Consider the following 24,484-nt stretch of genomic DNA (forward strand, 5'->3'; position numbering starts at 1 on the left):
ACTAAGTAAAAAATGTATATTTTCCTTATTTAAGTAAAATAATAAGAACAATGGACATTTCCTTTTGAAGAAGCTGTTTCTGTGTTACTACACCTACCTGACACTCCTCAACACTTGCAAAGCAGAAGACACCTGTGTCTCCACATGTGCTCCAAGAACACATTGCAGTTTGCCCCAGAGTGAGGAGCAGAAAGCCAGGCTTGGTTCTAGAGCTGTGGATTGGTGAAGGACAAGAGAAGGTGTAAGCCACCTTGCAGGCATGACAATTGAAATATAGGGAGCTGAGGCTAACGGGGAACTTCAACACATTACAGTGGCATGATAGAAAGGCATGAGGGATGAGATAGTGAAGACACTGGTTGGCACATTTTAAGCAGAATAATTTTGGTCAAATGCTTATCATAGTCTCTGCAGGAACCTTCACTGGTGCCATTTGTTAATTTTAATGGGATGATATCTGCAGCTCCCAGTCAGAGCCAAAGCTCCTCTGACACACGCGCAAGAGGATGGGGCCCCACTGAAAAAAAAAACTGTCATCATTCTAAAAAAAAGCAGAATATTATATTTGAAATTTACCAAGTAGAAGAAAAAAATGTAAAACCTATAGTGCTGGTAAAAAAAATAACATTATACCAAAATCATCTTCAATTGCACTCTGAAAAGTCTAGATTTTGATTAAGCCACGCATTCTGACTAATCTGAGTAATTCCATGTATATACACATGTACATTTATATCATGCGTACACATATATCTGCAGCTCTTAAAAATATAAATAGGCATCCCCACCTGTCTCTCCATCTTGTTGTAGCTGTGCCATCTTCATGTCTTCCCAAGAAATAATTGACATGGAAAAAATTCCTCCAACTAGTAGCCTGCCTTGAAACAGACACCCACAGATGCAACAGGGTTGAAAACAGCATCCCAAAGACACCGAGGAGAGAGATGTAGGACCTGTTCCTGAAATCTGGAGTGCGTAACAGTCACAAGCACAGACTGACAGCCTGCCACTGGCAGGTTTTACCATTTCTGATGGCAAAATGAAGAAGGACATGAAGAGGTGGGATTGATCTCCCCTGGTATAACTCCCTGGAAGTCCAGGCAGCGAGCAGAGAGCGCTAGTCATCTAGACTCCCTTTATACTCAGCAGAGAGAGAGAGATCCCTCCAGAGAGAGATTCATCCCTTCCAAAGATGGATGCCCAAGGCAGACAGGATGAATCACCTTCTGAAGGGGTTTTTCTCTCTCTCTCCACAGAGTCCTCCCATGACTACAGAAGGGCCTCAGACCTTGAGGCTTGATTCAATGCCTGTTAGAGGGGAGATGAGATGAATCTCTCCTGAAGTGACTCTTTCAAAGCAGTGCCAGTGTTATCCATGCAGCATTTAAGGATGACCCAGCTCATTGCTCTATTCCATGTGCTGTGTCTTCCTGCTGCTTCAGGCAGGGAATGGGTTAGTATGCACTGATGGCAAGTGCAGTGCTTCTGTTGAAAATCTGGCAGTGCCAAAACTGAATACCATTTTTGCAAAATTAATTATTGAGCTTTTCATTCTGGCTGCTGTATCACCAAGAAGTCATATTCTGCCCCAAAATACCTCTCCACTGTCTAAACCTACAAGAGAACTTTCTAGTTTTAATCCCAAAGTCATGCCCACCCTGGTGAGGTCTGAGTGTAGTTTCACCATTTATTACTATATATCAAACCCTGGCAGTTCCTTGTGGTAAGAAATAACATCATTCCCTTTTTCCTCCTGTCCTTCACTGTAAGTCTGTCACAGGTTAGGAAATGCTGACAAGGGAGCCAGGGTTACTTTATCACTTTTCAGAGGTACAAGCTGCCACAAATGCATTACATAAACCAACTTAATTTTACAAGTGCAAGTCATGTTCTTTGATATTTTTCACTTTAGGGACCGTCTGGTTTCCTCAATCCAGTAAATTCATTTTTTAAATCTTTGTGAATGCCACAGGATTAAAAGATGAATTCAGATATTTAAAGGCAGGCAGCAGTGGTGAGCACAGAGTCAGAAAGCTGGCTACATGGTGAGCCCTCCAGTGAGCTGCTCTGTGGCCTTGAACAAATCACTTCACCTTTCTGCGCTTCTGTTCACTTGTCAATATTTTTGCCTGCTTAAATATATGGTTTCTGGGGCAACTCCTCTGTAACTCCTTGTAAAATCTCTTTCAATATGGGACTGCAGTACCAAGCAGGGTGACATCATTGTAAAATAATAAAGGCTGAAAAAAAAATGGCAAGTGGAGGGATTTGACAAGAATTTTCTGCAATTTTTTTAAACCTGTCATGTTATTGGGGCCTTCAGGTCTCTAGACTCTGGAGGTGTTGCAGTTTGTTTGAGGAATAAGTGTCTATCTTAGAACATAACGGAGGGAGATGAAGACATTTTTATGGCCAGCCGCTCTTCAGCTTGGGTTGGCTGTTTAATACCTGTAGAGCAGACACTTTTAATAAACACAAAAGAAAGAAAAGATAGGGAGAAAGTCTCAACTTAAGTCTGGGAATGGAGTTGTTGAGAACAGGAGTGTAAATGTGTCAAGGAAATCCCCAGTGATCCAAGAGGGAATGCAAGGTGCTTTGCAGGCAGCAGAAGCAGGCTGCAATAATTGTACAGGGGTCTTAGGTATGGAGAAAAAATTTCATTTCTCAAACTGCAAATCAAACCAAATTAAATTAAGCCTACATTTTCTGTGGTACCCCTCCTACTGGGCTCCCAAGGCACTTTACACAGGTGTGTGTTTATAAATGTAGCAGGCCAAAAAAGCCACATGCCCGGCAGCACCAGCAGACAGCATAGGCCAAGCGATTCCTGTGCGACAGGGCCTGGCCTCAGCCACATTCAGCAGAACCAGAAAGGGAGGGTCACACACAGCTCCTCTCTGCTGGACCACTGCTAAGGAACACTCCTGACCCATCCTGACATGGAGAGCTCACGGCCACAGACAGCAAGCATGCGCTGCTCTCTAATAAGGCGCTGAACTTGCACATCTCTATGGAGAAGAATGCACCAGCTGCCTTTGTCATGAGAAGGTTGTGTGGCTCTTGCTCTAAAATTTGCCTGTTGAATGGAAGCACGGGTAGCCACAGCCTAGTCTCTGCTAGAGGATCACAGATATCACATAGTAGTTGAGGTGGGAAAGCCCCTCAGGAAATCATCCAGCACAAGTCACCTGCCCTGAACTAGGTCACACATATCGGGCTGCCCAGGGCTGCAACTCATCCAGTTCTGAGCATCTCCAAGGACTCCACACCTTCTTTGGCCGACTGCTCCAATGTTTGTCCACCACAGCCTTCTCTTCTCCAGACTGAGCAGCCTCAGCTCTCTTAGCCTTTCCTCTTTCCAAGGATGCACCAGTCCTCTCAACATGTGTGGCCCTTCACTGGACTCACTGCAGTTCTGGGGAGGCCATAACTGGACCTACTATTCCAAATGTGTCTCAGCAGTGCTAAATAAAGGGGGAAGATCATCTCCCTCGACTTGTTGGCAGTGTTCTTCATAATGCTGCTCAGGAGGCTGTTAGCTTCCTTTGCTGCAAAGACAGACTGCTGGCTCAGGCTAGCAGGAAAGGCTGTAGGAATGCAGCCCTGGCTATCATCTGGAATCAACAGTTCCATGTCAAAGCAGGAGAGAAAGAAGAAAAAGAAATGGAACAAAGATAATCCAAAGTCAGGTAAGAAAAGGCCAGTTGTGGCACATCAAGGTGGCCCTCTCATTTGGAGGCCATTTGGAAGAAAGACTGTCTTTGCATCAAAATAAAGAAAAAAATCTCTTGGGTGTAAAACCTACAAAAACTCTAAGAACCATTCACCACTGACTCTAGGCAGGCTTACCTTTTCAAAGGTAAATTTCATCTCTGCTAATCCTATCGGTTAATATTGAAATCAAATACAATACAGTATTTGATATGACAGTCTCCTGCTTATGAAGTCAGCCAAAGCATTTCTTTATTTGCATATGATTTAATTACATTTTCATTCCAGGTCTCCCATTCTCGGTATTGTGGGCAAAAGTGTATGAACACTGTATGACAGCAATGGTGAGAGATACTATAAAATTTTCAATAATGCTGCAGCGTTAAGAAATAAGAAAAAGTATTGCTGTTTTAAGAACAAGCCTTCAAGATGACTGGTAAAGTGAATGATCCCATTATTAAAAGAAACAGATTGACACTTCTGTTGCCCATATCGTTTTTAAGATAGCCAGAGCATTTGTTTATAAGATACTGTGCCTTGTTTACAGGCTTGATCTAACTTGAAGAGAAAACATTCAAAAAGAGCACAACAGAAGGTCACCTCAATTACAGGCAGCATGCAACTATAACATTGTGAGACTTAATCTCTATGTTTCCAAGAGGTGGTAAGTGGATGTGAAAGCATCTCTACACAAGGTTCTCCAACCTGCATGTCTTCTCCCAGATTAATAAGGTGCACTGAAAATTGTAAAGATGCTCTGCATAACCTGTATGGAAGATATTTATAATAGAAAGAAACAACTGAGCAAATGGTTGGATTCAGTGCATCAGTGACCACTGGTTATGAAAGGCATTAAGACCTCTCAGTGTCAAACACTTGCTTATTAGCTGATGGCACACACAACATTCAACCAAGATAGTATTTTAAGCCACTTGTGAATAGTAGCACATAATGTAGAATAACTTCACTCTATGTCACACCAATTGTAGCTATCAAGTGAAACAGTAAAGCTGAGAGCTTGATGGAACAGCTGCAAAAAAGTGGTGATAAGGAGAAGCCCCCAGCTGTTTTGCATGCAGGGAAAAGGTTTTGTTAAGACGTGGGATAAAGAATAGATTCCCACACCCAGTCACTCACGTCCTCAAATGTTCACATCAAGAGTTGCTACTCAACAATACTATTTATTTATTTATTGAAAAGGAAGTCTGAACTTGTTTTATTACACATATGTTATTTATTTGTCTCCCACATCAGAAACTGTTACGGAAAGGAAAACACTGCATCCTTATATATTCAAATGATACCATAGAATGAGCAATGGGAAATATTTCTGATCTTCTCAGTGCAGCAGATTTTGTCTTGCTCCTAGATTTTTAGTTCCTAGCTGAACTGATGATTTGTTGGTGCTTACTGTCTTGGTTACCCATCAGCAGGCTGGATATAAGAATAGCACTCCTTAATTCAGAGTTTATGTTGTCACAGTAAGTTGAAATCAACAGAGGTGCTTTACAAATGAATTGACACCCCCCTCCCCGTCCAGTTTGCACAAGGTCTAGAAAATCATATAGTACATAACGTGCTTCTTGGACACAATGATAACTTCTTTTCTGTAGGAAAAGGACATTCAGAAAAACAAAGCCAAGTCAAGCATGGTTACCTGCCTAAAAAGACTGAGGACAAAAAGCCAATTTCAGTTATTTTAGCATTTAACATTTCAGTCATGGCAACCTTTGATTTTCTGGTCATTGGTCTACATTGGTTAGATAACATGGCAGAACTAAGTTTCCTGCATTTTTAAATTTTAAAGAGAATACTGTATCTCATTTTCCTTCAGGATCACAAGAGATGTTTGTCTTTAGCCTATTTAACAAGAAGGTAAATTCCTAATATGAATTTCTCCTTGAAAATTTCTTTCATGCCAGAGTTTAAAATTATTCGAATTCAATGCTCAACTGTGCAAAGCTTTCAATGTTAATGTTTCACAAGTGCTAAAGGCATTTCTTTAAATGCTGAAATTCAGAATACAAGGAAACAAAAAAACAGGCAATGGTTTTCTCTGGATTAGCCATTTTGGTGATGCACACAAAGGCTGTGAAAAGTTCAGAATCAAATTTGGAAAACTGTTGTTTTGTCTGAGGAGAAGAATCATAGAAGAATTGATTGAGACATAAATATGGAACAATTCTAATTAACGATGTAGCTAAAAGATGTGAATAACAGACCTCTAAGTGGAAAGTGGTTTTCTTCCAAAGAAGAAACTTGTGGTCTTGTATTTTTTTCAGTGTCATTTCAGTACTTCTTGCCATCTTGAACATTTTACTTTTCTTTTCCAGAGCTGCAATTTTAGCCTTCCATGGAGGCAATACCAATAAACTCCTCTTTTTGTGTATGTGGGCATTTCAAATGAAAATATATTAGCAAATGTATGCTAAACATAGGCAAGCAGCACAACCCTCTACTACAACCACATACAAGCATAAATATTCCAATACAAAAAGTGAAGGAAATACTGATTTCACACAATAAGTCGAGCAGCCCATGAAAGTTCAAGCTCATTAATACTTGTGTGGCATTTTTTGTACCATACCTGGAGGTAGGATTGTAGCAAAGGGAGAAGTAACTACTTCAGCTACTGAGAGAAGTGACTCTCCAGCAGCATGAGGGGGTTGTGCTGTTGGGGCACATCAGTGACTTCATTTGCATATTTGCAAGGTTAAAGCCCATGCTTTTAGGAGGCTTCACAGCTCTTGGTATCCAAACTGGCCAGAGAAATAATATAAATATTTCAGATGAAGATACATAAAGTCTCATGTATGTAGGCAACAAGATCAGCAAGACCAGTATTTCTGTTTCGTGAGTAAACCACTGTAAATAATATGATGTCCACTATGTAAATTATCTCAACCTCATTCTCCATGCAAGTATTCTGCGAGATGAAAGTGAATCAGAGGAACTGGATTTTCCCATAGATGTTTCAGTCTTATAACAAGGACTGATTAGTCCCATCTTTCTCTTTCCCTGTTTCTCACACCCCAGGACAGTTCTGCTTTTTACTGTAATGTTGGCAGAGGGTGTGAGTAGTTCTAGTAATTCAATCAGCAAGCTTTAAGACTGCTTCCCAAGACTAAATGGAAGCCAAATCTCAAAGCTGCATGCATCCTATGGCCTACTGGGATCTAAATGCAACTAATTTCTGCTGGCTGAACTGTAATAATGAACATTGTGAGCGCTCAGTGATAAAAGTGGGGAGGCCTTATTTAAGGCAATGGAAGTTATACCATGTGCAAAATCCTATTCCCCAGGCTGAGGTGGAAATGCTGTTGTTGAATGTTGCAAGGATAAGACAGAAAAAGAGTATAATTTATGCATTCTAATTGAAATCAAGGAAGCATTTCCTGCTAATGCTGTCATGCCTGCTTTGCAAAGCTAACCCTAATGACCAACAATTGTACTTTTTAATACTATTTCCAAAGCGAGTGATGACTAGGGAATAGTCCCATTGGAACACACACTACACATGCCTCCCTCCTAGATTTCTTCATGTACAATTTACAGAAGATTGCTTTGCAAGACTGCGGATGCACAACTTATGCGCTTTGGAAGAGCAAAGCATTTACTAATAGACTCTCTGGCAAAAAAATCCACCTCAGAGCTGTTCCAAGCCACTATAACTCTACTTTAATCGCATAATGAACACTCTTTTCCTTTCACTGTTAGGGATGGACAGGCAGGTTTAGAAAAAATAAGAACCAATTCAAATGCACAATCCACAAGTGTGGATGAAGTTTTTGCAATAAATAAATAAATAAACAGCATATGTCCTTTTAGTTTAAACAGGAGGCAGAGAAGAGATAATTATTTCTTTGTATTTGCGAACCAACAAAAATTCATAAAAAGAAATGCCCTAGGAGGACCACGTTGCCAAGACTTCTGGATCAAAGTTTACAAGCCCTTTAGCTCAAGACTGAAGATGCTCAAATTTCACGTTTACTTCTGGGGGTAATCACATGAAGCACCAAAAACCATCACTATTTGCTGAAGAGATAAGAATTCTTACAAGTACTAGACAGGGCAGCTTTAAAGAATGGGATTATTCAGCTATAACCTGAACAAACACTTAAAAATCATACAGATGGAAAAAAAAAATCATGCAGAACAGCCTGAATCTTCCCACTCACCTTTCTAATTCTTCCAGGATACAAGTAATAAAGATGTTTTATCTAGCAGCTGATGTTGGCTTCACTTTCCAGTGCTCAGACAAGCTCTCCTTTATAGTTCTAGGGTCAGTCTAAGGAGATACATTTAGGCACAAGGACTATCATTGCTAAGTTGCAGTTCTTTCTTACCACTTTTACTAAGCCCCCACTTATTTCTGCAGCATAACTACTTATAGCAAGAATATTAGCAACTGATGTAGAAAATCAGTGATTAAAAGACACCGGCCATTAAAAAGGGGAAGCATCCTGGGTTTGGGCACTAATAAGAGGGTATTAACACTATAATTACTGTCACATTAGATCACATTAATGCCACATCCATATCTTTACCAGCCAACTCTTGGAAATCTTTTTTGTTAATGATGCTTTCATGATGCTTTTTTCTCTCATGATCCTCCTGACTGTGAGCCTGGCTAGTCAGGCTCTCCCCTTGCTCAGAGATCTCACGTGGAAAAGTGTGTTGGTTCCCAGCAGTGTGAAAGAACTGAACATCAAAAAAATACTAAATCTTCCCTAGTTCTTAACTGACGAAAAACACACAGAGTATGGATTCATCCATACTGGTGTTGACATATCACAGAAAGCAATTGAACAGCTAAATTAAGTTTTATGTAGCTGTGTCTGCCAAGACTAAAATCTATCCCACCACCAGTCACTAAGGGTCTTTCCAGAGTAAAATCCTTTTTGGATCCTAAACTAGACTGCCTTTGATTTTACTCAGTCTAGTAGAAGATCTTCCTTGTTCCTGAATATAGAGATACAGGATCAATAATTTCATCACAGCAATAATTTCTACTCTGTGTCAGATAGGAATTGGTGACAGATGATGCTCCATCTGTCACAGTATTTTACAGTAACAAGCCAAAACATGGCAAAAAAAAAAATACTGCAAACCATATCGTTAGGGACCATCACAACACAGCATTTTGTTTTTTTGGTAACTGAGACTTATTAAAATGAAAAGGCCCCAATTCAAAGCTGAGATCTTGGGATAGGTTAAGCCATTTAGCACCTTTCCCAAAGAGTTTGAAATCTATTTTCCAGATACGAATTTAAGTCGCTATTTACAGTAGATTTACACGGACATGTGCAGACATGCCTGCTCTTCTCACACCTGGAATGGAGCAGGGCAGCTAGGTCCCTTACAGAAGCCATGCCACCATTCTCACTTGGTACCAAGACCCAGCTAACACTCTAAGTTTGTATTCCTCTTCTGCTAGATCGATGCTTAAGTGGAGTAGTCACGTAAAGGTCTCTGTCTACTTATTCCAGCATGTGCAGGGCCACACGTTCAACGGGGTAAACTGACAACTAAGGGATGGCAGATGGTGGGGAATCAGAGTAAACTTTGGGAAGGCCAGAGATGCATAGTCACTGCTGGAACATGTTGGCACCTGGTGACAAGAAGAGCGTACTGTTCCAACTTTGTTCCATTAGGGATGGGTTCAGCATCTGATTCCTCCCCAAGTGTGCACCCTTTAAAGTGAATGCCTCCTTCCCACCTTAAAGTGTGTCCCATCCTTTAATTTCACCCTTATGCAAATTTCTAATACCCATGTGCTTCCTCTTCTGTCTGAGAACCTCAGAAAGGTTCAAGTCAGGAAAGCTGAATAATCCTGTGCTCGAAACAGCACTCACTATCCAGGTCAGCTTTCTCATCATGAGCTCACTGCCCATGTGGTTTCCCACTAAAATACATGGATGTGTATACAAATAGAACAAAGTGCCTTGATGCCATTCAACATACTGGAACATAATGCACAAATCAATGATCATTTTACATGTAAATCTTCACGCAAGTCACACAGATGAGACCCTTTCAGCTCTACACCATTCAGTCCTAGATGCAGCCCTCAGTTAAAAAAAAAAAAAAAAGCAGAGTAAGATGGGGAATAAAAACTGCAGAGAAAATTAATCAAAAAAATGAAACCAAACTTGATTTCTTTTCTGTAGTTGCCAGTATATATTCTGGGCTTAATTCTTCATGTATCACAGCTGTTTTCCTCTTCTCCACCAAGCCTAGTCCACATGGCACAGATTCCTCAATGTTTTCTCTGTGTTTGCTGGGTGAGCAAAGACTTTTCATTTCACACATCATTTACAGCTTGCTGCTGTGTTTTCAGAAAGTCAGTGGGCTTTTACCAAGCTAACAAGTGAGATAAACATTTTGTGTGCCTGCTAATTCTAAAAGTTCTGCAGATTTTATGAAGTCGGTGCCCTAAGCAGTCATGGAAATTCAGTGGTTTCATTTTGATTTGCACCACATGGCAAACAAGTTTGTCCAGAAGTCAGTAAATAAATCAGGAAGAAAGGGAGGGAAATAAAGAACGGGCTCTTCAATGTCATACACTATTCCAATAACGGAAACCTATTTTTTCTCAAATTTCAGTGCATTTTGTATTCCTCAGTGTATTTATTTATTAGCTCCTGACTTGAACCAATGGAGGGAAGGTAGAAATTTCCTTTTCTCTTTGCTACCTGCGAGCCAGATCTAGAGATCTCCTACTGATACAAGGTAATGACTGTTCACTCAAGGACCAATGCTGGATAATGCATCCAACCACCCAGCGTGCCTAAAGTGAGCTTATATTTTCAAGGTCACTAGACAGTGTACCTATGTGTCTAATAGTTACATATAGTTCTCCATCTCATGCACACCAAACTCAATGGTAAAAAATACTATTTGTTTTAAAGATGCAGAATTGAGTGACAACATGTGCAAATAAACATAAATTATGGATGAAAGTTAGCTGTGGGTCTTAAGTACGTCTGTTTACATCCAAGGCTTCAGAAAGTGTGGTTCTCTCTGAAGAAAGAGAAGTAGGGGGGAAAAAAAAGGCAAAACAAAACAGTAAAAGTGTGAATTTTCTAGAGAGATTTTTTCATGTGAGAAGATCCAAGTCCATTCTTCATATCACTAGTAGCACCTTCCTACACACACTGAGCTTTGGCACTGCAAAAAATTCTGTCTGGATTCTTAAAACATCACCATCAAAACTACTGAACAAAAGAATTACATCTTCTTAATGAACAACGAGAAGAAAGGGAGGGGGAAAACATTTCACACCGTAGGCCAACAACAGGAAAGCAAGGGGCCTGATTCTGCTGCTTTCATTTAACTTAATCTAGCAGCATAAACGGGCATGATCACAGCTAGAAGAACTGGCAATAAAATGGCTATTCAAAATTAATCAGTATGGGAGAATAAGGACTAAAAAAAGGATGAGGAAAAAAGTGGATGTATGCCTTCTATCTGGCATCACAGTCCGGAGAGACTGGGAAGTGATGACTGTCTCATGTTCCCTGTTTCACACGGCAATATGTTGTACAGAGGATGGAACCAGTCACATATGTTCTGGGCCTGGCTAGGATAACGTCTGTTTTTTACCAGTATGAAAAGAATGTTTCTCCACATTAATAATGACTTAAGGAAATACATAGTTACATCTTCCAAAGCAAACAAGAGAAAGCCAGTCAAGAACATGCAACCTTCTGAGGTAAACGTAGGCTTAAGGCAAAACCTCAAGGAACTAGAAGTCTCCCCCCCTATTAACTTTAGCCTCACATCCCCTTTGCCCTAACAGTGCACAGAGAAGTAGCTAGATTGCTGAGGAGAAAGTCCCGTGTCTATATACCCAAGAAGCAAAAGCTTTAATGTAGGAAAGTATTGTGTGTGCTCAAATGTAAGCATGTGCTTAAAGGTCTTCCTGAAAGAAGCTCTAGTTCCTTAACCAATTTACTCCACTATCATCAATCCTGACCAGCTAAAAACTGAACAATCAGCATTTTAGTTATATTATGTTAGAGCTAATTTTTAAGTTTGTCTTTTGAAAGATGCCTACTGCTGTATCTAAAACATCCAAGGTCTTTTTCTGTTCTAGAGAGGAAATGTAGCAGATCAGGCAGAAATGCACAAGGGCCCCTGAATAGTTTGCTGCTGCATATTTTGGCTACAACCAATTATTTGATAAATTTAAAAAAAAAAAAAAAAAAAAAAAGGCAGGATATTTCAAACAGGAAAAAAAAATGTAAGTAGCACTGGTTTTGAGAGAAATAATCATATCACTATGGAATACTAAGCCAAGGAAGCTTTTCTGTACTCCAAAATGCATGGTTTTATACATGGCATTTTGTATTCTTTTTGGTGTGCCTTTTAATAGGACACAACATTTAGGAACTGAACTATCAGACCTCTGCAATGCTGTTATCTCAGGAAAAGAAGGACTCATTGCATGTGCTTGAGAAAAACAACAAAACACTAATGTGAAAAATGCCGAAGATATTTTCAAGATATCACTGAACAATGTTAGAAAAATTAACACTTGTAAGAAAGCAGAAAAGGAGAGAGAAGCAGGGCTGAGGCAAATGCTAATTGGTGAGTTTTCCAAATTCCTTTTCAGAGACACAGAGCAGTTTGCTGAGTAGAGCTTCCCTGCGATTCTGGAGCTATCGTCCTGACTCCCCAGGTGACCCTTTGCATTCAAAGCCATGGCATTCTCGTATTTATAGAACATGAAACACAAACTTTGTGGAGCATGTGGAGATTTGCCATTGCAAAATTCTGTGTAAGAAAAGGAATTCCAAAATCTGTAATTAGTTATATGCAAGGGTATAGCATAAAGAAGGAGCAGACATTTTTACCACCAATTTTTTTTTTTTTTAATCTGTCTAAAATTAAAGAGTGCAATTGCAAGATACCTGAGCCTTGTCCCCATTAGAGCCTGGAACCAGCAAGAAGACCTAACAGCAAATTTCTCCTTTCAATTTTTGCCTATGTATACTACAGTCCCCATATTTCAGTTTTTCTGAACATCAATATAATATTATTTTTTAAATGGCACTTATACTTTCTCTGGTATTCACAGCTCACACCTCATTACATCACTGGGAGGTAAATAACTATGCTGTCCATTAAAAGGAGGTGCACAAAAGCAAAGAGATTTGGCTTGCCTGTATTCCCAAAATGGTGGCCAAGGCAGAAATGGCTTCCAAATCCCTGAAATTTCCAAGCAAAGTAGCTGTGCAATGCTACCTGAAAAAGATCCACTTTTTTTTTTTTTTAAGTAATTGTAGGTAAATTTGTGAGTTGCAGCTGTTAATAGTAGATAAGAAATAAATTATGTAGGCCTTCATTTGCACTGTGCAGCTGCAGTTCATGTCAGTAGAAGCATTTGGATACCTCGAGGACATACTGATGCAAAACACTGCACCTACAAAACAGAGAAGCTGTTACTGGGCTTCTGTAACAGCTGGGCACTCCTAAAAATGCTTCCCATAACGATATTCATGCTGACGTAATTCCTATGTGACTCTTTCTTTTTTTTTTTTTTTAAAGAGGGTACCTCACACTTCACTTAAAATGTACATGTTAATTTTCCTTCCTTTTCTGTTCCTCTCAATGGTGGTAAGTGAGTAATTACTGGTGAGTAATTTCCAAGAGTTTATAGTGACATAGAGAAAGAAAAATGGTAACTTTAAAGAGCAGAAGAAAAGTGGGCCTTATTTTTTAATATGAGCGTAGCCATATTGTTGAGTCTTAGTTTTAGTGGAAAAGGTATTTTAAAGCTTGCTTCCAGAAATACTGTCTTCTTCCCCGTGGTCATCTCCACCTCCCTTACATCTTTCCAGCTACACTGAAGTTATGCATATTAGAACAAAGGTACCACTTATTTCTGGATTTAAAATTAAAATGGTCTTTCTCTTACATATTAATTGCCAGGAACGGGACCAGATAGAAATATCGAGGTGAAGCCTAGATGTAATGGTGCTAACAATAAATATTCCTCAACTCTTTTGGCTCCAGACATAAGATTAAATGTTCCAATAACTCTTGGCCTAATATCTCAGTCAAACCTACAGCGTTCTCATAGGCTTATAGTAAAAGCAGGCCTCTTTTTTACTTTCTACTCTTTTTCACCTCTCATTACACTTTGGGACTCTAAAATGGCCTTTGTTCCTGCCAGCGATGTTCTCCCTTCATCCAGATTAAGGATTCATGCACTTCCTTTACTGTAACGTGACTTTTATATCCCGTATAATCTTGTGACATTTATGCACACTTGCTGTAAAGGAGGAGAGACATTTTCCAACGTCTTTGTTCAATTATTAGTGTCATTTGTAATGAACTATTCTGGTTTAATTGCAAAATTTGTCTTTGTTGCACTATGGACAAAATAAAACACAATAGAACACTAATTTCAAAAGCAAAACTAACATTCACAGAAATAATAAATGTTACAAAACACAGAGTACATTTTCAATTTGCACCATTCAATGTGGTGATTCTCTGGGGAAGACAGACTGGAAAACGTGGAGCACAGAGGATTTGATGAATGAACACACATGAACTCTTACATTCATGAAAGAATGGCACACCTCAGAACTGCAATACAGAAAGTAGCTCCACGTTACAGGAAAATGTTCTAGACAGAGCATTAGATGTTCAGCCTTGGACAGATCAATATTTGTATCAAGTGATTTAGCAAAATCAAAAGTGGAATCTGTCTCTGAGGTTGTACTATTTACATTTATGGTAGCACTGTGGAGAGGCTAAAACTGCTGGCTTCACTTTGATTGAGGTGCATCCATTTCTCTCCTTGAAGTGAAAAAGGCATCGTTCATGTATTTTTTTTAAAATTCAATTGCCACATTTGGAGACTAAATTTAGTGTCACTTCAGCCTGATTTTTTCAGCTTTAGTCCATGCAAGTCTCCCATGTCTTCAACAGTAGCTGTACAAGAGCAAAGTTTGGCTTTTGCAGAACAAAAGGGTTAAGCATATGGTGCTAGCAGCAGATCCCATATTGACCCATGTTGCCAATGCATTTGGTGGATAGTCTGAACAATATTTTACTTTCAACACACACTCATATGCTCATTTTCCAGTTCTCTCCAAATAATAAAACATTAAGGAGGGCCCTAAACTAAGCACACAGAGAGGCTTTTGAAAACACTGCCTTAACTCTTCAGTGCACCTTTTGTTAGGAAATGGCCATAATCCTTACACAATATTATCTAATTTTACCTAATGCCTCTATCTACAATATCCTGCAAGACCCAACGATGACAGGACCTATAAAACTGCATTGTTACCCATTTTTTCTACTAATGGAGCTCCACTTCTTGAGTTTGTTTCCCATCAGGAACCCTGCTGTACAATGTCATGTATAATGCATTTCTATAGCATGATTCTGAGCAGTTTGCTTCCACTGGCTCAGCCTCGCACTGGAAGGAACAACTTGCCAGAAACTGCTAAGACCCTTCATACAAACAACCAGAAATTAAGGCTCTGCAGGGGAGCACATAGCTGCCTTACAGCAAGGAAATAAGAAGGAGGGCTATGGCTGCCCATCTTTTATCTCAGTTTAGTCAGGCATCCTCACAGCAGCTTTTTTACATTTCCTATTCTTTCATTTCCATCCAGTAAAAGGGCTTCCAAGGCTGAGGTACAAGGTCCTTGACACTCATGTTCACATCCTGTTAGCCTCGTACCACAGAATTTTAGGAGCATCACTGAACATCTTTTTTCACCAACACCAGTAGTGATGTTTCCCTCATATGCATCATCAGCTATGGCTAAGTGTCATGCCATTTTAATTTCTCATGTGCTTTCTATTCAGAACTATCCTCTGGTGTCAGGGGTATGAACTAACTACTCACTTGTGTCTCCAATGTGTGTAAATTAGCATTTACATGATATAATTCCACATCTGCACACACATTAAAGAGATACGTATTTCAAAGCAGCTCTTTCAGGACATATATTGATTCACACCACACAAAGTCATCTCCTCTCAGGGCAGGAGGATTTGATTTACACATTACCCCTCAGTGCACGAGGAGAGGTCAAACTGCCATGAGCTATAATCTGCCTGAAATCTCCACGGATCTGGAGGAATGGTGCTGGCCTCTTCCTCTGAGCTCTGCGCCCACAACCTGCTGCAAGGGAGGAGTGCAGTCAAGGTCATAGCAACACTGTCAGGGCAACATGCATCCTTGTCATTGCCTTAAGGGAAACATCTCTCTGCTCCTCTAACTACAGAGCCTACCCCTTCCTGTAAGGGGTCTTTCACTCTTCCGACACAACAACACAAGTGCTGTGTAGGTCACTCATCACATGTCCTCTCTGTGCTGAGGTTCAATAGTCCTCTCCTGACATCTTCTTTAATAAGCAGCCTGATAGGTAAAGCAGCTTCCAGTCGTTTTACTGGGATGAGCTGAGTAAAAGCTAGTGGAGGATGGTGGGTGTAACGCTTCATCCTTCCATTCAGAATAAATTCAGAGAAGCCATTAAGGTTCTTTATGACACCAGATGTTTGAAACAATAATGATCTCCACCCCAAACATAACTACATGCCATCTCCCAAAACAAAGACACATGTGGACAGAGAGGTTTCACAGGCAATTATCCTGTGAGGGATTGTGCGTGACAGAAACAGCAAGACTAGAAAAGCTGAGGAGGAAGACAAAAAAAGACCACATAGCAACTCTGACAAAATGGGAAAGAACAAGCATCTGGATGAGCGCTGGCTGGGGCAGAGAGACCTGACCCCATGTGTAAAGAGATTATTTCCTGCCTGATTCCCCATGGGTTCAAGGGAGCAGTTCCTTGTGTGTTCTTTGTCATAATACAAGATTTCATCAAGACCGCCTGATTGTCTCATCGATCTCCTAACACAGAAGCGCAGCAGTACCCTGAACTTTGGCTAACTTCTCCCATCAGATATGCATAATGGTCTAACCTGGAGCACTTTAGTATCTGGGCTCACACACACCATCCAATGAGTGAATTAAAAATCAGATCCTGAGTAGAAGTGTTCTGTGGTTTGGATTTTTTTTCAGGCGCTACACAAACAGTGCACCACCATCTCTCCTGCTCTACGCATACAGTTCAGACCCAAAACACCCAGCTCGAAGGGCATTGAAGTCCAAAATGGAAATTTGTTAAGTGTTTGTTGATCCCAGTTAACTTTCAGTCACAGTAAATGTTTTCATTTTTGTCCACAAAAACAGAACACACCTTATGGCTGCTCAGGTATAATGACCTTATTCCCTATCCAGTAATAAGTAAAGGACTAGCATTTATTTAACAGACATTCCTAATGGTCGAATATAAGATTTTAAGGAGAAAAAGTGAGGGAGAGGAGAAAGGGGGACAGGCATTCCACAAGTATATACTGTATACTCCACATAAATGAGTTGATTTCATTGGCAGTACACTTTTAGCCACTGGATGGATCTCTTGCTATTCAAAGCCATCAGATCAGTGATTTTATTCTTCCTGTTCTTACTTCTCACAAGAGTGCTATCTCAGCAAAGTACTGCTTTGAACCATCTAGAAAAGTAACAAAGAGGAGAGTACATCCTAGCTCTTGAGCTAACCACGTACCACAGCCGTTGACAGCCCTTCCCTTTATCAGTGTATGAGAGCAGACAGCTTACAAAATTCCCATTTTGGATACCCCAGAGCACTATGTCTTTCCCAGCCTCCTTCCCATATTAGCCATCACGTGCTTCTCTGCATGTCCTCAATCATCTCCAGATCACTCTTTGGAAAAGACGGAAGATTTCTCTCTTCTCCATTCACCATGCAAGTAGTGTTTTTGATCTCTGACTTCAGCCAGGAATAAATCTACAAACTTTCATTGCTTTCTCCATATCTTAACTTTTAAATCTCCCCATCCCAAGCACTGTTCCCTCCTACACACTGCAGTTGTGTGTGTGAATCTCCTCACTCTACTTACTGGCTCCCTTCCCTGGCTTCCCCAGCTGCAGCCTGTTAGAAGGAAGTGTAAGGTTTTGTCTCCAATTGATTTTAATTCTTTCCCTCACGCTGCCCCTGCAGGCACTGGTTTGCCAGCCCAGCTGTGGCACTGCGCTAAATCCATTCTCCCTCACGCACAGCATTCTCTCAACAAGCTGTGACTGATCAGGGAGGGACAAGTACACACGTATATTCATATTCATTTCTTTGCACGCTTGGGTGTTTTCTTACAGTATGACACCTATCAGAAGAAAACATTTGCTTTGTTTTTCAAGGTAATCGTTTCCTCTGCAGCATTGGAAATGCAAACACCACAGCATTTGGCCTACTAGGGAGAGCCAGACAGGGGCTGCAAACTGAAAGTGAAATGAGAGAGGGAAGCTTAAGTGTCTAAGCAAACAGAAATACAGAAAGATTAGGGAAACAAAAAGCAATGTTAAAGGGATAGCTGATAGATTTCTCAATGCATTTTTTGCTGTAAGGCCCTAACATATTTTTTGAAGGAACCAAGTGGGAGAAAGAAATGTGAAACCTTCCTTCCAACCATCAACTTTGTAGAAAAGCCACGAAAAGGCAGGGTGAACTTGGCTAGGACAGGCCTCTCAGCTTTCTTCTCAAAGGAGAATGCTCCCCAAACTTTCTCATGTACCAAGTCACCTCCTGACTAAGAAGGCCACGTGGCTAGACTACAGCTAGTAAAACATCTAACGTGCCTTGTGGCCCACAAAATCATCCCCAATCACTCACTGTTTACTCTAGTAGCCTCTCACCTGTCCTCTTTGAAGCCTGGACTTGGAAGAATGAAGAGCAGGACAAAGCTTGCACAACAAAATTATGTGAGAGCAGCAGGATGATGCCATTAAAAACTGCGGATGCAAGGATGCCCAGAACCACCCACATATCCTGAAACCTGATGCACAGAGCAACAGAAAGTAAATGGCCAGTTGATCCTGAAGAGAGGAGGCCAGAAAAGTGAATGTGATACCACAGTATTTGTTTTTCCAAACACAGATTAGATTTGTGGACTAATGCTGAACACATTTTGTAAAAAGCATAATCTCAGATATCAGATGGCGTAACTCTGTAATGAAACCCTGTGCTCTTTAGGAACTAGTAATGATACAAAAAATGCTGGTATGACAATCCACAATATCTCAGACCAGTCCAAGACTAGGCCTTTAGGATGCAAACCAAGGGCATGGTTTTAGAATGGCTCTTACACTGGCATCACACCTAGCTTCACAGTTGCTAAATGTTCTTATTTACTGTGGAAACAATAGGCCTTTGTGGTGTTCAATGTGTGATGTAACAGGTTATGAACATTTTTCAGCACAAACTGTGATGTCTCCAAATAAAAACAACCAAGTGAATACTTGTGGTACTTCATCTATTGATCTCCTCCTAGAAAGGGGACCCTATGGAAGGATCCTGCTGGACACCCCAAGATCACCATTATTAATATGATGTAGCTTTTCCAGCAATTCACCCAAAAGTTCTCAAGGAACATTAAGATCTTTAAAAAAGGAAACAGATTGTAAGCTTTGCTATGTACCAACTGTGGTTGTCTAGCTGCACTCCTCGGATCTTATTATTTGAGAAAGACACTTTGTGGAAGGGACAGCAGAAATAACAATTTGCAGATCCTCTTGCTGAAATATATTTAGATCACAAATGCTGACATTTTACTGAAACTAAACTTTTGCAGCAGAGGGAATGTAGAAGAATAGAGGGCTAACGCCTTCTGTCTTAGATGATAAATATTAAATCTACTTGAACTCTAGTAATTTGCATAAGTTGAAGCAATAAACAGAAAAGGGCTGGCTGAAACTAAAAGAATGGAAACGTTCCTTGGTGCTCTGTGAGCCCTTTCTCATCTGAATGTGGTTCATCGTCCTTGACTGTATTTTCTAGCTTCCCAAAGATGAAATACTGAAGCAATTCAGCATTTTGCTGCTTTTGCAGAAGACCATGGGAAGGAGGCAGTGAAATTACAAGAGCAGATATGCTTTCTTCTATTACGCTTATGTTCTACCATCATTTGCTCCAATTTTCAAGAATGGTATTTGTAGTAAAAAGGAAAGCCCACTCCAGCATTTAAAACCAATTAAAAGTAAACAGAGGACCATCTGGGGGGAAATACACAATCTTTGCCTGAGGAGCAATTGCCAGCCTTATCCGTGAATGGGAAAGACTGATAGGTGACCCCTCAAATAAATGACCACCAACCCTTCATCTACCAGGAAAAGTAATGACTTCCTGAATACAAATTAATTCTATTGCATGACACTGAAGTTTCTGTTTACCACTGCCCGAGAATGAAAAGAGAAGGAATGCTTAATGTATTTATCTATGAAGAAACTCCTCTAACTATGAAGAACCACACAGCAAGATCATAATTATTAAAGTGAAGGACTCAGTGAGATGTGGAGCAGTTGTCATTCCCACAGCAGTAATTTACCACAGGGCACTTCAAAGGGTCAGCGTGTCCCTCAGGACTGGTCTCAGAACTGGGACACGTAACATCCTGACATTTGCTGCTGAATGGTTCCCAGGCAATCAGAGCATGCGGATGTACATTAGGGAGGATCAGCTTGGTACTCCCCAGCCATGCACTGGAAGGACTGGAAGAGAAGTTGGTGGCTTGCAGGGTAAATAAAGGAGTAAGTGTTTATCCCATCCCTATCTGAACTCTTTGTTACCATTCTACACAGTGTGCCATACAGCTCCCGCCTGCTACAATCACCAATCTTACTTATGATACAGCACACAGCCCCTGCAGAAAGAGAGGCACTCCGGCCCTTACACAGTGTTTCATAAAGCACTGCCATGCGCTGCATTAGCATGCAAAATGAATGAGGCGGGAGCCCCGCTCCAGCACCTCCCCGAAATATTATGCGACAATCTAATTAAATTTAATTGTAACTATACAAGCCAGGAAAGAAAATTAAGACTGGATAGGCAAGCTCAAATTTGTCATTTCCTTAGCTTTTCGGTGTTTTCAATTTGATAGTCTTGTCATGCAGGGTTTTTAATAGAATTTCTTGCATTTTTAGAAATCAAATTAAATGATAAACTTCGACACTGATCAGCTTCTGCTGGGCCAGCACACCAGCCCAACACAAAAACTTGTGCAAACAGTTGGGTAGATCCACTGCTTCCCTTGACTCTGACTTTCCTGGTGCAAATGTCTAGTGCAGGAGTTCGCCCTTCTTCCCCGTTATCTTACAGAGAGAGATTTCCTAAGCTACAAATGCAAGCTTGGTACCAGCGTACCTAGATACATAGGTATCTAGAGAACACCCCGTGACCACTAGCTAATAGCAATCAACAGTAACAGAACAGCAAAGAAATACCTCAAACAGCAGTCCAACTCACATCCGCTAATCTATGAGAACTGTTAAAATTACTTAGGCCATGTCATTTTTAAAGAAATCTTTGTTCTTGTACCTATCTCAGCTTACACTTTCCAATTAAAAAATTGCTTCTGGGCTTGATATCAAACACTCAAAACTGCAGCCAGAAACATAAGCAACTCAAAATAACCCCCTTATAATGGAAACTCTTGTACATCCTCCGTACCGCTATGCTTGGAGTACTCTGCCAACAAGATGCCTAAAAAGAGGGAGAGAAAATCAGGGTGGGAGTGAAGGGAACAGGAATTAGACCGAAAAGGAACGAAAGGGAATCCCACAGAGAGCCGGCAGAAAAGCTCCAGACATTCTGGCGGTTCTAACAGCTAGTTCCGGGTGGCAAAATAGACACTCACTCGAGGGGGATTTTTGATGAAAAAGGACCGGGGACTTCAGGGCATGGGCCTTAGGAGACCCGCAGTAACTCTGAATTTCTGCTGCATTGTCTGCTACAGCGTATGATTAGCTTCCTGTACTGTAGTGCATTGTAAAGCACTTTATAAAGCAATGAATTACACATCTGAAGTGGAGTAACCACATGCAAGCAAATACGACAACCATTATGCTCTCAGCAACATCCCCCACACAGCCACGAACATTTGCATTAGTGCCAATTAATCTGAGGTGGTACAAACGCAGCGAGGCATAGGATTTGTTCTTTGGTGTGAAGGAGGAAGGGAGAGGAGAAAAATATCCTTTTGTCTTCAGAGAGGAAACATCTGTAGGAGTTTTCAAGGGCTTCGGTGACTTTGTTTAGCTTCGAGCGGGGGAGCGTGCTATTGAGTGCTTTGATCTCACCAGCAGGTGACACTGCAGCAAGTGGGAGCAGCTATAAAAAGTTTGAAGCGTTCCAGGGACAAGTCGCACAACCGGAGCGCAAATGTTTTACACGTGTGACTCACGGTTGCCGAGAAGTGGGAACGTGCAGCACGGGCTGCTCTTTGGGTTTTAGCATCTCGCTGTGTACCAGCGTCTTCCTTTTCCCCTCGATGCCCACCACCACCGCTTTCAAGCACGGTGGTGAAGCGCAGAATTGGGAAGGACGTTGCGTCTTTTAACCTCGCTGCACATGGAAACACATATGGTTAAAGCAACACTAGGGAAAACTGTTTAAACAGCCCTACCTCTTGCTGAAGTCAGCAGGAAAGCCATATCCTTTCACGTCAGTGCATAATGTCGAGAGGAGCCTACCAAGCACAACATGGGGGGGGTGTGCTTTTCCAGTCCCACGTTCTGACCAGCCTTTCTGTACAAGAAAATGATGGCATTTATGAAACGTGTTCTCCTCTGAGCTATTGTTTTTAACCCTGTGATTAATACGGAGGAAAGTAGACTAAATATTTAGAATTAATAATGGATCTACCACTCCACCAGAACCGCAGCTATCAGAAGGATTGACCCTACGTAACCTTGCATTCAGGGACCTGTGCCACAGGGGACTGGGGAAGATCAACCTATTTCTATGTGAACCTTCAGTTCCACTAAAGGAAAAACCTCCTTCAGCTGAACAGCCTATGCACAAAAATGCCCAGGTGCTAGCTTAGCAAGCAAGGCTTGCTCTGAAGATCCTGGTGAGGGTTCATGGCTCCTGCATAATGCCAAAGGCAGAGTGAAGGGCTCTGAGCTTTTCAGTCAGTAACACCCCAGTGCAAAGGGGATATAGGCAGAGCTGCCAAGGTTTGTTCAGCTCCCTGTATGATACATTGATTTTGTAAGTGGGTTAATGAACTAATTTACCACTTTCCGGCTAATTTACATGAAGCCTCCAGTTGAATTTCCCAGTCAGGACATCCTGCTCCAAACAGAAGCAAGGAGTGGGGAACAAATCTGTGCTTCTGAGCATAGAAGACACAGGTCCTTCTGCAAGACTCTAAAAACTATTTGTAAGGGATGATGGGAGGCTGCAGGGCACCGGCAGGCATAGGTGGGTGTGCACGTAGGGTTTAATGGTGTAAGAATAAGTAACAGCTTGTACTGTCAGACTTGCATGGGTACTCTATACCAGGCATGAATGGTATAGAGTGGGATGCTGGGTGCTGGCACATGGAACAGTGTGGCCAAAGTGAGTACCTATTGCCTTCTTAAAGCTTATGTGGATGAAAAAGGTCAGCCCAGGACAGAGGTATCATAGCCAGGGCAAGAAGCACAGTCACAGGCAGTCCCATGCGGGGTGAGAACTCCAAATGGCTCCACAGAGGGCTGAGAGAATTCAAGCCTCAAAAATTGTTTCTAAAGTGCTTCTACTTAAGCCAGTATACTGAGGGATCTGAATAGCCCTTCCATAAGACTTTACACGCATCTTTGGAATTTTTTTTTTTATTTATTTTTATCTGAGCTAGAGTGCTGTAGGACATCAAAAGGAATCTCTCTTGGGAGAGCCAGCAGCAGTTTTAAATCTAATCACTTAAAAAGAATACGTTTGCAGCACTACACCTCCTCCTGTGTCCACTGCAAGTGCCTATGGTTTTACATTCACGCCTTCCCATTTATGTAAATAGACATTAGGAAATACTACTTCTTTGAAAGGGTGGTCAGGTACTGGAATGGGCTGCCCAGAGAGGTGGTGGAGTCACCGAGCCTGGTGGTGTTCAAAGAGCGTTTGGATGTTGTGTTGAGGGACATGGTTTAGCGAGAACCATTGGTGATGGGCAAATGGTCGGACTGGATGATCCTGTGGGTCTTTTCCAACCTTAGTAGTTCTATGATTCTATGATTCTAAATAGTCATACAGACAGGCCAAGATGAAGAAACTCAAAGCTGCTTTTGCAATGAAAGAAAACACTTAGCATAAACCAGTTGAGTACCCATGCTTTTTGATCGATTTCTTTGACTGGGAGCCCTTGCAGACATCACAACATTGATGATGACCATAGGTAAAAAGCCACACATGGCCTAAAGTGTGACTCTTCTACTGAAGGTGTTCCCCCATTGGCTATGAGATACAATGACGTACTGCAGTCTGCTCAGTGCCCACAGTGAAGGCCTGCTTTGCAGTGTCTCCTGCACACTGCAGTAGACAGGTGGGTTTATATGTGCCTGAAATACTTTGTCTACATTAAACGATCAGAATTACAAAACTGCAGTGTTGATTGATTATCTTTCAACACTCAGAAAGAGAAAGAACGGGGCAAACAGCAAAACGGCCAGGCAGCTTTTCTCTTCATCATTCTCACTTCCAACACAAAAGACTCACTGGCAAAATTTGCTCCTAAATTGCATTTTTTTGGGAGCAACACTCTCTAGTCGCATAAACAACACTTTATTTTTTCAAGTGTCGTTACTTAGTTTCTTCACATTTGAATTTTTATGTCACTGTTCTCTTCCTCTCTGTAGTTTTTGCTTTTTTAAACAGTGCGAACACATTCTGTAATTATTGCTGACAGC

General features: G+C 41.1%; 1 protein-coding gene across 19 annotated transcripts in view; it reads right to left on the reverse strand.

Annotated features, from left to right (window-relative positions):
• The window catches only part of LOC112532107, a 75,310-nt gene that overhangs the window by 26,924 nt on the left and 23,902 nt on the right, over positions 1 to 24,484 (reverse strand). For 10 of the 19 annotated variants that reach the window (XR_003074431.3, XR_006938898.1, XR_005858597.2 and 7 more), the window contains one exon: positions 22,225 to 22,346. The exons of the other annotated variants lie outside the window; for them this stretch is intronic. Coding sequence is in view for 3 of the 10 variants with exons in the window: in XM_025149120.3 (XP_025004888.2) it covers positions 22,225 to 22,346 (122 nt within the window). In the remaining 7 variants the exon portion in view is untranslated. The remainder of the gene's footprint in view (positions 1 to 22,224; positions 22,347 to 24,484) is intronic. 19 annotated transcript variants of the gene reach the window in all.

This window comes from Gallus gallus, chromosome 3 (genome assembly GCF_016699485.2).
Source record: "Gallus gallus isolate bGalGal1 chromosome 3, bGalGal1.mat.broiler.GRCg7b, whole genome shotgun sequence".
Taxonomy (NCBI): domain Eukaryota; kingdom Metazoa; phylum Chordata; class Aves; order Galliformes; family Phasianidae; genus Gallus; species Gallus gallus.